The sequence below is a fragment of the Myripristis murdjan genome, chromosome 4, assembly GCF_902150065.1.
Source record: "Myripristis murdjan chromosome 4, fMyrMur1.1, whole genome shotgun sequence".
NCBI classification, from domain to species: Eukaryota; Metazoa; Chordata; class Actinopteri; order Holocentriformes; family Holocentridae; genus Myripristis; species Myripristis murdjan.
In genome coordinates this window covers 2,463,007-2,476,376 of record NC_043983.1, presented here as the reverse complement: position 1 = coordinate 2,476,376, position 13,370 = coordinate 2,463,007, and the positions used below count along the sequence as shown (strand labels likewise).

Here is a 13,370-nt window from a genome sequence, read left to right as displayed (position 1 = left end):
AGACACGATTCTTGCTGTGTTTCTCTTGGACAAGCCGAGGCAAAGCTGCCATCTTTCATGTGTGTTCGTCTGCCTTCCTGTAGGCATTCCTCTTCAGTGCACACTTGAACAAGTGAACAAATCATATGTATACTGCCCCCATCAGTTCTGGAAGAATATGCTACGACCCACTGAAGGCTAACTCACATATCTGCTTCCTACAGTACCTGCGGTGCCATAGAAATATGGTTATGGCTGTAATTTTGGACAACTAACATCGACTTGGCATCAAAGTGTCAATCCTTGTGACCTCCCTAGTTCCAGTATCCCTGGGTGTCACTGAGATTCTTCTCCCCTAAAACAACTGAAAAACGTGCACCAAGCAAATGCATTTTGCTTTTACAAGGTGTAGATTTAATAAATGTAATTCTTTTATCTGTTTTTATGCCCTGTTCTCTGTGAATATCAGGAGTATCTTGGTTAAAAGCACAACTGATTTAACATGTGCTAATGTAGCAGAGCAGATACAGACAAACTTATGTATTCATGATAACAGCACAATAGACATAGTTATATGCTAATGCAACAAAGTGGCAAAGCCCTGCTGGCAAGTATTTTTAATACCAGCCCTCTGCTGCTGATAATGGAAGATTTTTTCAGTTTATTATCCAGAGTAACTTACAATGAGCAGGTAGGGGGTTGGTGTCTTGTTCAAGGACACTTAAAGAGGACAAATTACTCCCTGCACTTTAGCTCTCAAAGCCATGGTTCTCCCATTACTGTTATCATTATTATTATTATTATTATTATTATTATATTTCACTCCCCCCAGCTGTTCTGTGGGACAGTAGTGGTGCTCTCTTCCTCTCATTGTTACTGAGTGCTGGATACTGGCTGGATGCTCCAAATGCTAACTGTTAGCCACCTGCCACTGAGGTGGACATCCCCCCAGCTCACACACACACACACACACACACACACACAACCACCTCACCCATCCTCTCTCAACCCAGACGAGGCCGGTTGAGCTGCGACTTAAAAGGATTAGTCTTCCCTTCACTGTCCTCTGTGCACTAACATTGCCACCCCCCAACACACCCACCCACCCACACCCACACACACACACACACACACACACACACAACACAACCTGCACTCTACCTCCAACCCTCCCCTTTCCCGCTCCACCCCCCAGCCCCACCCACCACAGTGCAGTACAGTCGCTCAAAATAAAGACACGCAACAGTGTTTGTCCTAGGACGGCGCACATCTTTCTGTGGGACGGGGACACACACACACACACACACACTGTCTGACAGAGGCTGCCTACGTGACTCACACTGCAGTCACACTGCTGGTGGTGGGGGAGGGTGAGGGGAATGAAGGGATAGAGGAGTGAGAGTCAGGGTGGCATAAAACCTGCAACAATAAAGGTGTGTGTGTGTGTGTGTGTGTGTGTGTCCTTGTGTCACACCTTGTGTGACTGTAACTGTCTTCCTCCATCTCTCTCTTGAAAAACTGCAGTAATAAAAAAATTAATATAAATGTTCAATTGAATGTGGAGGCACACACACACACACACACACACACACACACATACACAAAGAGAGGGAGAGGGAGATCAGTAATGTGGTGCCTGAAACAAGATAAAATTATGTTTCTGATCAACATTTTATTGCTGGTACACACTTAAATTGAGATGCACAGGGAATGAGTTTTGCACTTATGCTTTGGTTATGTGAGAATGAGTCATTTTATCATGGCGATAAAGTGTCATGAAGTGAAAACTGAAAGAGAGAAGAGGAGGGTGGGGGATGAGGGAGAGAGATGATGCTGAGCGTTGCTCTGCCTGCCAACATAACGGGTGGGAGATGCCCAGAAGTTACAGCTTTCAATTCCTGTTCCCAGTTGGACTTTTAAGAAATAGCATTAATTAGAAACAAAGGACCTAAAAATGGGCAATTAGCCAAAAAAAAAAAAAACACCAACAAAAAACAAAAAACAAACTTTCAGAAAATGAATAAACAAATAAATAAGTAAATAAAAATACTGGACAACTGTCAAAAAAGTTAAAAAAATAAATAAATAAATACAAGACAGATTGTAAGTATTCTAATTACATATTTACAGTTAAAGTAAATTATCTGGAAAAAAAAAGACACAAAAAGAAAATTAACACAAAATCAGCAAAAACATAAAAGTAACAATTTTTAAATCCCTTCAAAAAATGACAAAGAACAGGAAATAAGGTTAATTTTGTTGATTAGTGGTTGGGTAAATAAAATATTTAAAAATAAAAAATGAGCAGTTCAAAACAGGGAGAGAAAGAGAGAGAAAGAGACAGAGTGAGACCTTTACACATTGTTTTGCATGAGGCAATACTATATAATACAACTATTCAACACCAAAATAAGTGAAGTTTGTTTTCAACTTTTTTATCTTTTCTATGCAGCATTTGCAAAGCTGTTTCTACAGGCTCTACAGCCATGACGTCAAGTGATTTCAATTGGAAAGGGGGAGAGAGAGGGAGGGAGAGAGAGAGAGAGAGAGAGAGAGAGAGAGAGAGACAGAGACTGAAAGAGAGAGAACTGAATCGTTTCAGCTGCAGCAGACAGACATATCGACTGATACAAGTGTACTTGGATGAATTTGAAAGCGTGTAATTCCATCACTGAGTGGATGAGACTAGCAGCGCAGTGCAGACAGAGGCAATACTGGCCACAAGCAAGAGAGAGGGAGAGAGAAACAGTCACTATGGCTAACACATGAAGGAAACACCCCCACCACACACACACACACACACACACACACACACACACACACACACACACACACACACACACACACACACACACACACACTCCATGTGAGGCCCTGAGGTTCTGGATGATGTTAGTAGAAGGCCAAACAAGCGGACGTGTTAACACTCACATCATGAGCATTAAGTAACCAAAGCTCCACATGCAAGACATTGTGACTACAATATAAAAAATGCCCAAAACAAGCCTGAATGTTACTAGATTAGCAGTTAGTCTTATAATCTCACACCTCAATAGCTATCATGGTTATCAATTAAACCACTGGGGGCAACAGCCAATATATCTAGGCTTCTGCTGTAACTACTGGCTGCTCGCTTTCAGTTCTGTTGTGCATTTCCATTTGAAGTGAGGTGAGGTGAAGTAATGTCATTTATACAACAGACAGTTCTGTTCAAGCAATCTGCTTGTTTTTTTACGATAACACCACATGAGCTAATCATTCCACTACAACAGTTGTCAAACTAACAGCTGATTATCTACCTCACCTACAGCTGATTCATTTTTCTGTCAAACTACCTAACAACAGCTAACTAAAACAGTGTTCTCCATGTTGCTAACAATGACCAATGACAGAGCGTACAGACCTTCCACTTTTTTAACAGTTGCCTAGAAAGCAACATTGTTACAGATGTAAAGTTGCGTGTTGTCTGCAAACAGTTAAACCTCCAGATTGGTTTATGTTGCTTACAAGTTTTAGTTAGAGGAACTACTTTTTGGCAGAGCCTTAAAGGAGTCATTTCTATGTTCCCAGTAGGGCTGAACGATATATTGTGATCATATCAGTATCTAGGTATATGAATATGCATGATATTAACATCTCAAAAGGCAACAGAATGGACGATATCAAATTTAGGGTTAGGGGTAGCCTAAGACAGTGATTGGTCTGTTCTGATCAAACAATATTTTGTGAATTGTTTTGTGAACTATATTTTCTACATACAGTTGGTGTTATTATAGGTTGTTTGTTTTTTTTTGAGAATGCTCAATTTTCACTGTTGCTACATGTAAAAGTTCAAACAAGCGTGAACTCATAGCCCTATCATATATTGTATCGCTATTGAGATATCTAGCATAAACATCACGGAATGAAATTTTGTCCATATTGTGCAGCCCTGATTCCCAGGGTCCTATTGTCCCCAGCCCAGCGCCATGGATCATCACTTAACTGCTTAACTGCTTTATGAATGCATTGCTTCCACATTTCACCTGTGTGGAAGGATGACAAGCAAAGTAAGAATTTCACTGTGCAGCGTAACCGCCTGTTTTACTGTGTGTATGACAATCACAATCCCTCTGAAGTGATACGTGTTTATCTACATATAGAGCGGGAAAGTGAGTCAGAGGTAGAGGCTTTTTATCGTCATATACACAGTAAAACAAACAGTTACACCATACAATGAAATTCTTACTTTGATAGTCCTTCCGGGTAAAAAAGTAAAAATAAAATGGCTTTTAACGGGAAACAGACATTTAACAAAAAGAGACATCCCTACTCACTCCAGCCTCATCCAACTTTTGACGTGTTTCACATCTGTGAGTTATTCCAGGCTCGACCCGATCACGTCAGTTCAGGCTCAGATTATTTATCAAGCTGAACCTGATATTGGACTGTTTGAATGTGCAGGTGTGTGTGGGGGGAGTCTTCCACTGTCGTGGCTCTGATGTGTGTCACAAATTACAGACGAGGTTAAGCAAACCCAGAGGATGGTTAAATGAGCGTCAGGTACACAGTCTGTGTTTTGATCCAGCTGCTTTACAGCAGACATGCACCTCAGTTTGCATTTGGTCCATCAGCTGACAGTGCAGCTGCTGAGCAGAATCAGGCAGGAGATTTTTTCTATTAAAAAAGTGCCGGTCTGGCCGGTGTTCGGGGGTGTTGGGCACTGCCGGCGCCCAGCTGGAGTTGAAGGCTCAATCAGGTCTGCACTGAAAATGTCGGCCACATACACTTGTGTGATTTGTGATGGTAAAATTGTCCCTGTGAATATTAATTACCCACTTTTTCTGCAGTTCTCTGTCTCTGGGAAAGGCCTGGAAGCTGAGCACAGAGTTGAACCTGGCTGAGGCTTACACACTGTGGAACGCAGCAATGATCATGTGCTGCCGTCCTTGCGTCTTCAAAGTGTAACTGTTTCACAGGCTTTGAGCTCATGATTAATAAAAAGGGCAATTCAAATAAAGGAAAAAAAAAAAAACAATGAAAAATCAATATCACATACGACTGAGATTTAACCAGCAATACGTAGGAGCCTGTCGTGCATAGAGCCAAATGTCTCTGACACGCTTACAACTGATTAAAGTACTTCCCTGAATTAAGCATTTTCTTGAATTAAATGTTGTGTGATCAATCTTACTCTTCCTAGTTTTAAAATAGTGGCCTGTTTCTGGAAAATACCTTAACCAAGTATATCTGTATTGGAAACTGGTGTAACACTGCACATGTGTAGAACTGGGGAATGGAGGACGCTGGGAACGTAGAGATTTTAACACAGACCACTGAGCAAACATTTTCTTACTAACAGTATATTTTTAGCTTGGTGCTGAACCAGATACATTTATTTTATATTATTTCTAGCCTGTATTAATATTAGCCAGGGTGTTTAAAATAGGCAACTTTGTAATGCTAAGAAAAACAAGCTAGCGATGCTAATAGTGCTAATGCATTAAGCAAACATCAAGCTAGCTTGTGTGTACCCCAGGGATTTGAGCCTTATCAGTGTTAATCACTGGAAGAGCGACAGTGATGATTATAGATGACAGTGAAGGTGTGACTCACCCTAAGCCACATCCACTGATCACAGATCAGCTTTCACATTCTCCTTTCCTGGTAAATAAAAGGCTGCACTGATCCTACTTAGTGCTATTTGAACTTTTCTTGCAGCTAATCGGTTACCCCTCACTGTCACTTGCACTGTGTGTGTGTGTGTGTGTGTGTGTGTGCATGCGTGCATGCGATAGTTGAAGCATACAGTGCTGCATCTGCACACTGACTGGTCACATCAGCATCAAACACTGCAGAAGGCTGCACAGCCCTGGGAGTGGGCTGAGAAACAAAAACAATAAAAACACACACGCACACACACACACACACACACTGGACACACTCTGCAGAGCTCTATTCCAACTATCACTGGGCTAAAACACAAGGGACACTATCGAAGGGTGATGATATCTTCCCTCAAGGCGACTAACCGAGTGATAACTCCCCCACGCAGCAGCCTGACTGGAGGTGTTGTGTTACGGTACGTTGCCTCACAAAAGCTGTGACTTCCTGTGGATGGAGAGCGAAGGAACCAAGAGACAGCAGAGGAGGAGAGGGCAGGAGAGGAGACTGCGAAGACGAAAGGATGGATAGACGAGAGCGGAGCAAAGATCAAAGGAAAGGCAAAATTACAATTTGGAAAATTAATGAGCAGCTGAGGGGCGGAGAGAGGCCCACCTGCGATCGTGGGAAACTCATGTAACTGCAGTTTTGCTATCTAAATTTCTTTTTCTGAAATTGTAATTTCACATGGCCGTGTTCATGACTTGTGCGATCTGTTTCAAACCTGCTGCATCGTTTAAAAATATATATGAATTTTGTTTCGAGTATAGCCTTTTTGCATTCCTGAAAAACTGCATGTTGTAGATTAAGCTTTGGAAATATGGGCATAAGAAGGATGGGTGACAGCAGGAAGGGGAGGAGGAAAGAAAGCTTTAGGGAAAAAGGAGTGACATCATCATCATCGCCATCATTCTCCCTGAACTGATAGTTGTGCTGTGGCAGGATGGTGGGTGGTGTTTGCCACGCCAACCCTGCACCTTGCCATCATGCAGACCATAATTCAAACCCAACCTGTCTGGCGGGTAAAAACATAGCTCAGATAGATACACTCTCACACATACAAACACATGAAAATACCAAGAAACAGAGATGACTATGCATCAGACTGTAAACAAGTGGTTAAGGGTTTAAAAAGTTCTCTCATGAAATTTGAATGAACTATCACTTTAAAGAATAGATTTGGTCTTTTTCAACCAATGTTGTATTGAAATGTCGATTCTCATCTTTTATTAAAGTACCCAGCACATCCTGAGCACTAGCTTAAGTGATGAGAAGCAGTCGTTCCTATGTTCTTAGGGTCCTCTGTCCTACAGTTCTACATATGTGCTCTTCTAGGGTCCTTATTTTCCCAAGGCTCTATGTTCCCAGGATCCTGTTTTCCCAAGGGCCTATGTTCTCAGGGTCCTATCTCCCTATGATCCTAGGTTTCCAGGGTCCTATGTTCCCAGGGTCCTAATTTCCCAGAGTCTTATGTTCCCAAGGTTCCTATGTTCCCAAGGTGTTACTCTGGTTAGGGTTAGGTGTGACTAATGATCAAGTAGATATCTCACACCTATCCATCTCCAATTTTGCTGTTATGGGCGGTCTGCCAGGTGAGTTTTGGAGAGAAAAGGCAGATAAGACAGATAAGTCATGGCCCACGTCCATGACTTATCTGTCACCTCCCCGAAGAACAACATGCCTCAACACTTTAACGGTTCTGAGTTAACGTGAAACCATATGGCGGTCCCTGATCCCCGGAACTAGGTGGCAGGAGCTGTCAGACTTGGTCCAGCCTTATGGAATCACCTCATCCCCTTAGTCTTTACACGTTGCAACAACCTGGGGCCCTCTGTCTTGTCAGGTAAGCTATACATATTGTTGGTAGTTATTATGGGGTTGTTAGGAAGGAAGGGACTGTTGTGAGAGTTCTGTGTGTACACCGGCCCCCTGTGGCCCCTACCCTATCTCCCCCAATACTACTGCAACGGTTGGTGACTGTAGGTTTGTTAGGAAATTATTCTAGGGCAGTGAACAAGAAGGAGCTGTTCTCCCTCATACTAACTGCACCATGTGGGATTGACTTTGATTTTCACTGCTTTGTAAGTACTGTTCCTGAAGCACAGTATGTTCAGCTTGGCATCTGACATAATGTGTGCCCATGTGGCAGTCGTGATGCCCAGTGCTGGGTGGCAGAGACGGCCTTATGGACACACATCCTGACATTTTGTCCTTTGTACAGCGCAACAACATGGGACTCCAATTATGTTTCTGAAATTGTATAGGGCGGTAATTATTTGTAATGCCTGATTTTGGTTAAGGTTAGGGTCAGGTTATGTTCAGGATGCGTTACTTTAATCTTATTCCAAAATGGTTAGGGTTTATATTGGTGTAGAGTTATTATAGGTCTGAGTTTGTTTAAGGGTTAGGGTCAGATTATGGTTAGTGTTAGTGTTAAGGTTAGGGAACACAGATACTCTCCCTGAGAAATACCACCTTGCTACTGTTTCTTGCCAGCCTTTAACATAGCAGGGCAATTGTATCCGGCCTCTTAAAAACCATTATGCGTGTCGTCTTTGAAATTTTGAAACCTTGTACAGTCAAATACATCTTGAAATAGTCCACTGGAAAAAAGGCTACCAACCATGCATTCTAACAGGTTATATATAGCATTTAGCTTGGCCACATTATGCTGCCCACAACTTTCTAAAGTGCTCTCTGTGGTTTACTGTGGCCATTTCCAAATGGGCTGTACTTTGGTCACTGTAGAAAGTAGTTCCAAACATAGTAGTGAACAGTGGCCAGTCATTCAGTACTTTTCAGAATAATTGCCTCAAATATCAAAAATCAAAGGCACACATCACTGTATTGCGAGTTTCCTGTTTACAGAAAAGAAGTTATAATGACTTTTACAAGTGTAAAAATGAGTGCCCTGTTGAAATATTGAAAGCTAGCAAGAAGATTCTTGTCAGTAAAGCCAGCTGACGAGGGTTGAAAAATACGGCAGAATGTAGGGGGAGAAAACACACCATACCTGACTTTAATTCTACCTCATTGTAAAGATGATGCTGACAATAAGGCTCCGTATCTCTGTCTCATCCTAAGCTCAGATATGTTTGAATGGAGATTTATGTCAAGGTATTTTTAATGGCTTAATTTCTGTCGAGGGAATTGGTGTTAGATATTGAAGTGGTATGGATGCCTGGGAGAAATAGCAATCAATAAATGATAGAAACTGCCATTAAATCCATTGAGTGGAGCCGTGGATTTCACTTGATTTGCTTGAAACTGTCCATCACATTAGTGACCTTTGAGTGTGAAAGTGTATTTAGTGAAGAACTGAGGCTGAGAGGAGAGGAGAGAAGAGGAAATAACAGAAACGAGATGAGAGCATAAAGAAAGTAAGGAAAGAGAAGACAGGTGAGGAGATGGCAACTGACGATAGACAAAACTGATGGGAGAAGAGGAAAAACCCACCCGGGGACTCCCAGCAGGCTCGGTGCTCTGCGTCTCCTTCTTCCTCTGCTCCTGAGTGATGATGTCTTTCAGATATTCATTCACCTGAAGAAAAAAAATATTATATATTCAGTGATTTTTAAACTGCTATGCCAGCAGGACATTTACATACAGGCAGAACAACAATAAATACATTTCTTAATGAGCAGACGACCAAACAGGAAACAGATAATTAACCGCTACTGTATCTCCAATTGCTACTGCTCTCATGCATAAATAAGTCTGCATATTTCAAACTGCATATTACTTGGAAGCTCCTGTACAAATGTAAAAACTGTTTGTCACAGATAAAGCAGTGCTGCACAAATGAGTGAATATTCTAATATTAGTATTCAAAATTAATAATACTGGACTATTAGTATTACTGAAATGCTTACTTTACTTTTGGGCTGCTTGGTTATGAATGTAGTAATAATTATAATTTTCCTATATAATCATCCATCATGTTTATTAGCTTTATTGTACTGTGTTTTGTTTTGTACTTAGTTGTATTTTGCCTTCCATCAAGGACCATGATGTGTTTAAAACAACACTGTGTGCTACTCTCTGGTGTCAAATATTCATACATACATTTCATTTTTACCATGTGCTTTCTATTTCTCAAATCAAATCAAATGGGCCCAAACTGAATTAAACTGACCTGAATCAAATCAAATCCTGCACTTCTGGCAACTCAGATCAATGCCTTCTCTTGTCTCAGTTAATGAGAGTGGATGTTCAGGGTTAACCCTTTGCAACCTGAGCAAATGCACTTGATTTCTTGCAAACATGGGAATGACAATGATTCACAAATTAACAAAAAAATTTGTAAAAGAATAGACAATAAATAAATAAATACATAAATACATACATATATAATATTATGTGAGTAAATAAAAAATAAATAATATATACAGATATACATTATCGATTTATAAATAATACATATAAATCTATCTCTAATAATATATATAAATTTATCTCTGTCTATATAAATATATATAAATAAAGAGAGAGAAAGAAAGAGAGAGAGAGAGAGAGAGAGAGAGACAGAAATAGATGCAGCTAAATTCTATATTTAAACATCAGATCAGTGATGCTGGATCGATGTCACATTTCTTGTGCTTAAATGCTTTAAATTCTGAGCAATTTCACTTTTTCCCTTCAAAAACAAAAAGGTGATGAGCAAATTAGCAAGAAATGACCCGAACATGAGCAAGAAACTAGTCCAAATGAATAAACAAACAAATAAATAAATAAATATCAGAAAATTAGCAAAATAAATAAAAAAAAAAACTTCTACTGAAAAAGAAAACTATACTTTATAAAACATTTAGAATTAAATCACAAGAAAAATGGCATAAAATTGCACAAAACAAAAGTAAGCCTAAACAAAACATTTGTAATAAATAAATAAATACAAAATCTCTAAAGATAATAATAAAATAAATAAAATAAAATAAAATAAATTATCACAAATAAATTTCAAATAAAATTTGGTGAATTTTGTTCAGAGGGTTAAATAAAATCATTTCAAATGAAACGCTGCCCTGTTGGGACTCAAACGGTTAAAGTGGGACTCATTTGTAAAGCTTGAGACAGTTGGAGCTTTTGAACACAAGAGGACTCCTATAGCGAGCCATATGTCTGGCCACAAGGACTGCATGATACCACAATTCCTGTGACGATGTGTGTGTGTGTGTGTGTGTGTGTGTGTGTGTGTGTGTGTGTGTGTGTGTGCGTGTGTGTGCAGCTGAGAGTTGGCATCAGCGCACTGCCCCTACCAGAAGAATGTAAACAGACAGGGCCTGTGGTTGTGTATGGAAGAAGCCAAATGCTTTACACTGGCACACACAGTGGCACTGACATAACCACATGCACACACACACACGCACGCAGGCACACACACACACACACACACACACACACACACACACACACACACACACACACACACACACACGCCATAGCCAGCTGCCCATAAAGCACAGGCCCTGGGTTAGACGGTCCCTTGTACTTCATGACCTCCATATATATGTATATGTATAGAAAAGGAAAAATCTCACATGAAATTTTATTTAAAGTATGCATCCAAGGTTTCCTCCCTTTGAACAAGAAAGGTAGCTCACCCTGCCATGAAGATCTGCTTGCTTTGTGAGACTTTTATCAGTTTTGGTCTAGATAGTGTTTCACAGGCTCTTCCTCCCTCACAAGAACTAGCCTAAATTCTAAGGAAAGCCCTGAATATTTATCATTTATTGGCATGGACGTAGAAAAAACCTCAACTGCACCTCAACTGAAAGACGTGGATGATATGAAATGACACCAAGGAGGGCACAAGGAATATAGTGTGACTTTACCACCATTGCCCGTTTCCTGTTTCCTCAGTGTTTCCCATACACTTGTGAATACTGAAAGCACCACCCCTATGTGACACATGCTAACCCACAGCAGGCCTGATATCAATAGCAGTCTGATATAATGGCTTTAACTGGACTCGACAATAGTGGAAAGCAGATGATGTAAACTCGACTACACCCCGGAGGAGGTTTCTCTCTGTGGGAAGTGAGCTGACCTGTGTGTGTCATCCAGTGTACAGTATCACCGGGGTTTGGGCACAAAAGGTTACTTGTATGTTGGTATTTAGGTCAGAGTTTCTGACTAAAAACAACATCACCTGGAGAGTCCTACCTGAGTCCAACATGAACGGTGCACAAAACTGCCCAAGTGCTTCTGAGCAAGAGTATCTAAAATCTACATACATATATTTAACTGCACCTTAGATTGATATTACAAACTAGTTGACCTAATTTAAGAATACTACTAAATCTAATAGGCATTAGCACACAACATGACATTGTAATTGTATGTTTGCTCCTAAAAGTATATAAATATTATGTAGGACAGTAGTGGTGCTATCTTCCTCTCATTGTTACTTAGTGCTGGATACTGGCTGGATGCTCCAAATGCTAACTGTTAGCCTCCTGCCATTGAGGTAGACTTCCCCCCAGCTGACATTCTGAAAAATAACTGCCTTAATCCACTCCAGTTGTGCATCACATTGTGTTTGGCTCAGCTGGTAAAGTGTAAGTTTACCATAGCAGAGATGCAGGGTTCCAATCCCGTTTAACACTAACCTAATTGCGTCTCACCACATATGTTTCAGGCTTTCTTCAATGTGCCTCTGGTCAAGGTGACAAAAATCCCATGTGTCCAATAAGTGACCCACCTTGTTGACCCATGTGGTAATGACGTCCTCTGTATCGTACGGCGTCTCCACCTCAGGATCGTAGGGGGAATACTGGCGAATGCAGGGCATGACCTTCTCCACGCTCACAGTCTCCACCGTGTACGCCATCATCAGCGTGTCGATCATGGCCAGATGGGCACTCTGAGGAAACACAAAAAAGAAGAGGGGAAGAATTACAGGGTGAAGAGTGGTTACTTTGAGGAGCATGCTGAGAGTTAAAAAAAAAAAAAAAAATCCGCAGATGTTCTTTGGTGGTTCCCCCATATGCTCCCTTTCTCCTGTCATTTACATTTTGGGTAATTTCACTAATGTTCTTCTCCATAGTGACCAGCAGTGAGTTCAACAGTGGAATAAGCTTCAAACCTTACTTGGAAGTGAAAAGGTCAAGGGCCTGATCCCGGATGTGACTCACATCCTTAAATTAATGGTCTATGACAGAAAAGTGCTAGATGAAGAAATAAGCAATGGAGAAAAGCTGGAATTATTGTTTTCCTGAAAACAATGTGCTGCATGTATGTAAGAAACTTGTATACAACAGATCACAGCACTTTGCTGTAGAGGTAATCTCTGGCCTTGTTAGTGTTTTAACCTCAGTATCTTGAGTTATGTAGGACCACATGAATATATGAAGCTCAACAACATCAAAAATAGATTGACAGACACAGAAAATGGCAAACGCTGCATCTAAGCGACTGCAGACGAAGCCATTTCTGCAAAGGCCTGTCAAGTCCATGAGATCTACAAGCAGACAGGAACAAACCGATGAGAAGGGAGCAAGCAAAGGCTGCAGAAACATCCATCACAGCGGGTAAGATTTTGTATTGAGTCTTAAAACCTCTTGAAAAGGGCACCAATGTGTTTTTTTGAAACCAGACACAGCAATGTATTGAAAGCGGCACATACTTTCATCCTGAATAGCCGGCAAAAAATGTCCACCTTGATGAGGCACTTAATCTAACAATGTGTCTTGAAATCTGTTTTCCTTCAAACCATTTAGGCAGATGGGTCTATTCAAAGAGATTCA

At 40.8% G+C, this 13,370-nt stretch overlaps 1 protein-coding gene across 1 annotated transcript in view; it reads right to left on the bottom strand.

Annotated features, from left to right (window-relative positions):
* camsap2a (calmodulin regulated spectrin-associated protein family, member 2a) overlaps positions 1-13,370 on the bottom strand; it is an 85,011-nt gene that overhangs the window by 35,859 nt on the left and 35,782 nt on the right. Inside the window, 2 exon segments of the mRNA XM_030049302.1 lie at positions 9,079-9,162; positions 12,326-12,487. Of these exon segments, the coding sequence (XP_029905162.1) occupies positions 9,079-9,162; positions 12,326-12,487 (246 nt within the window).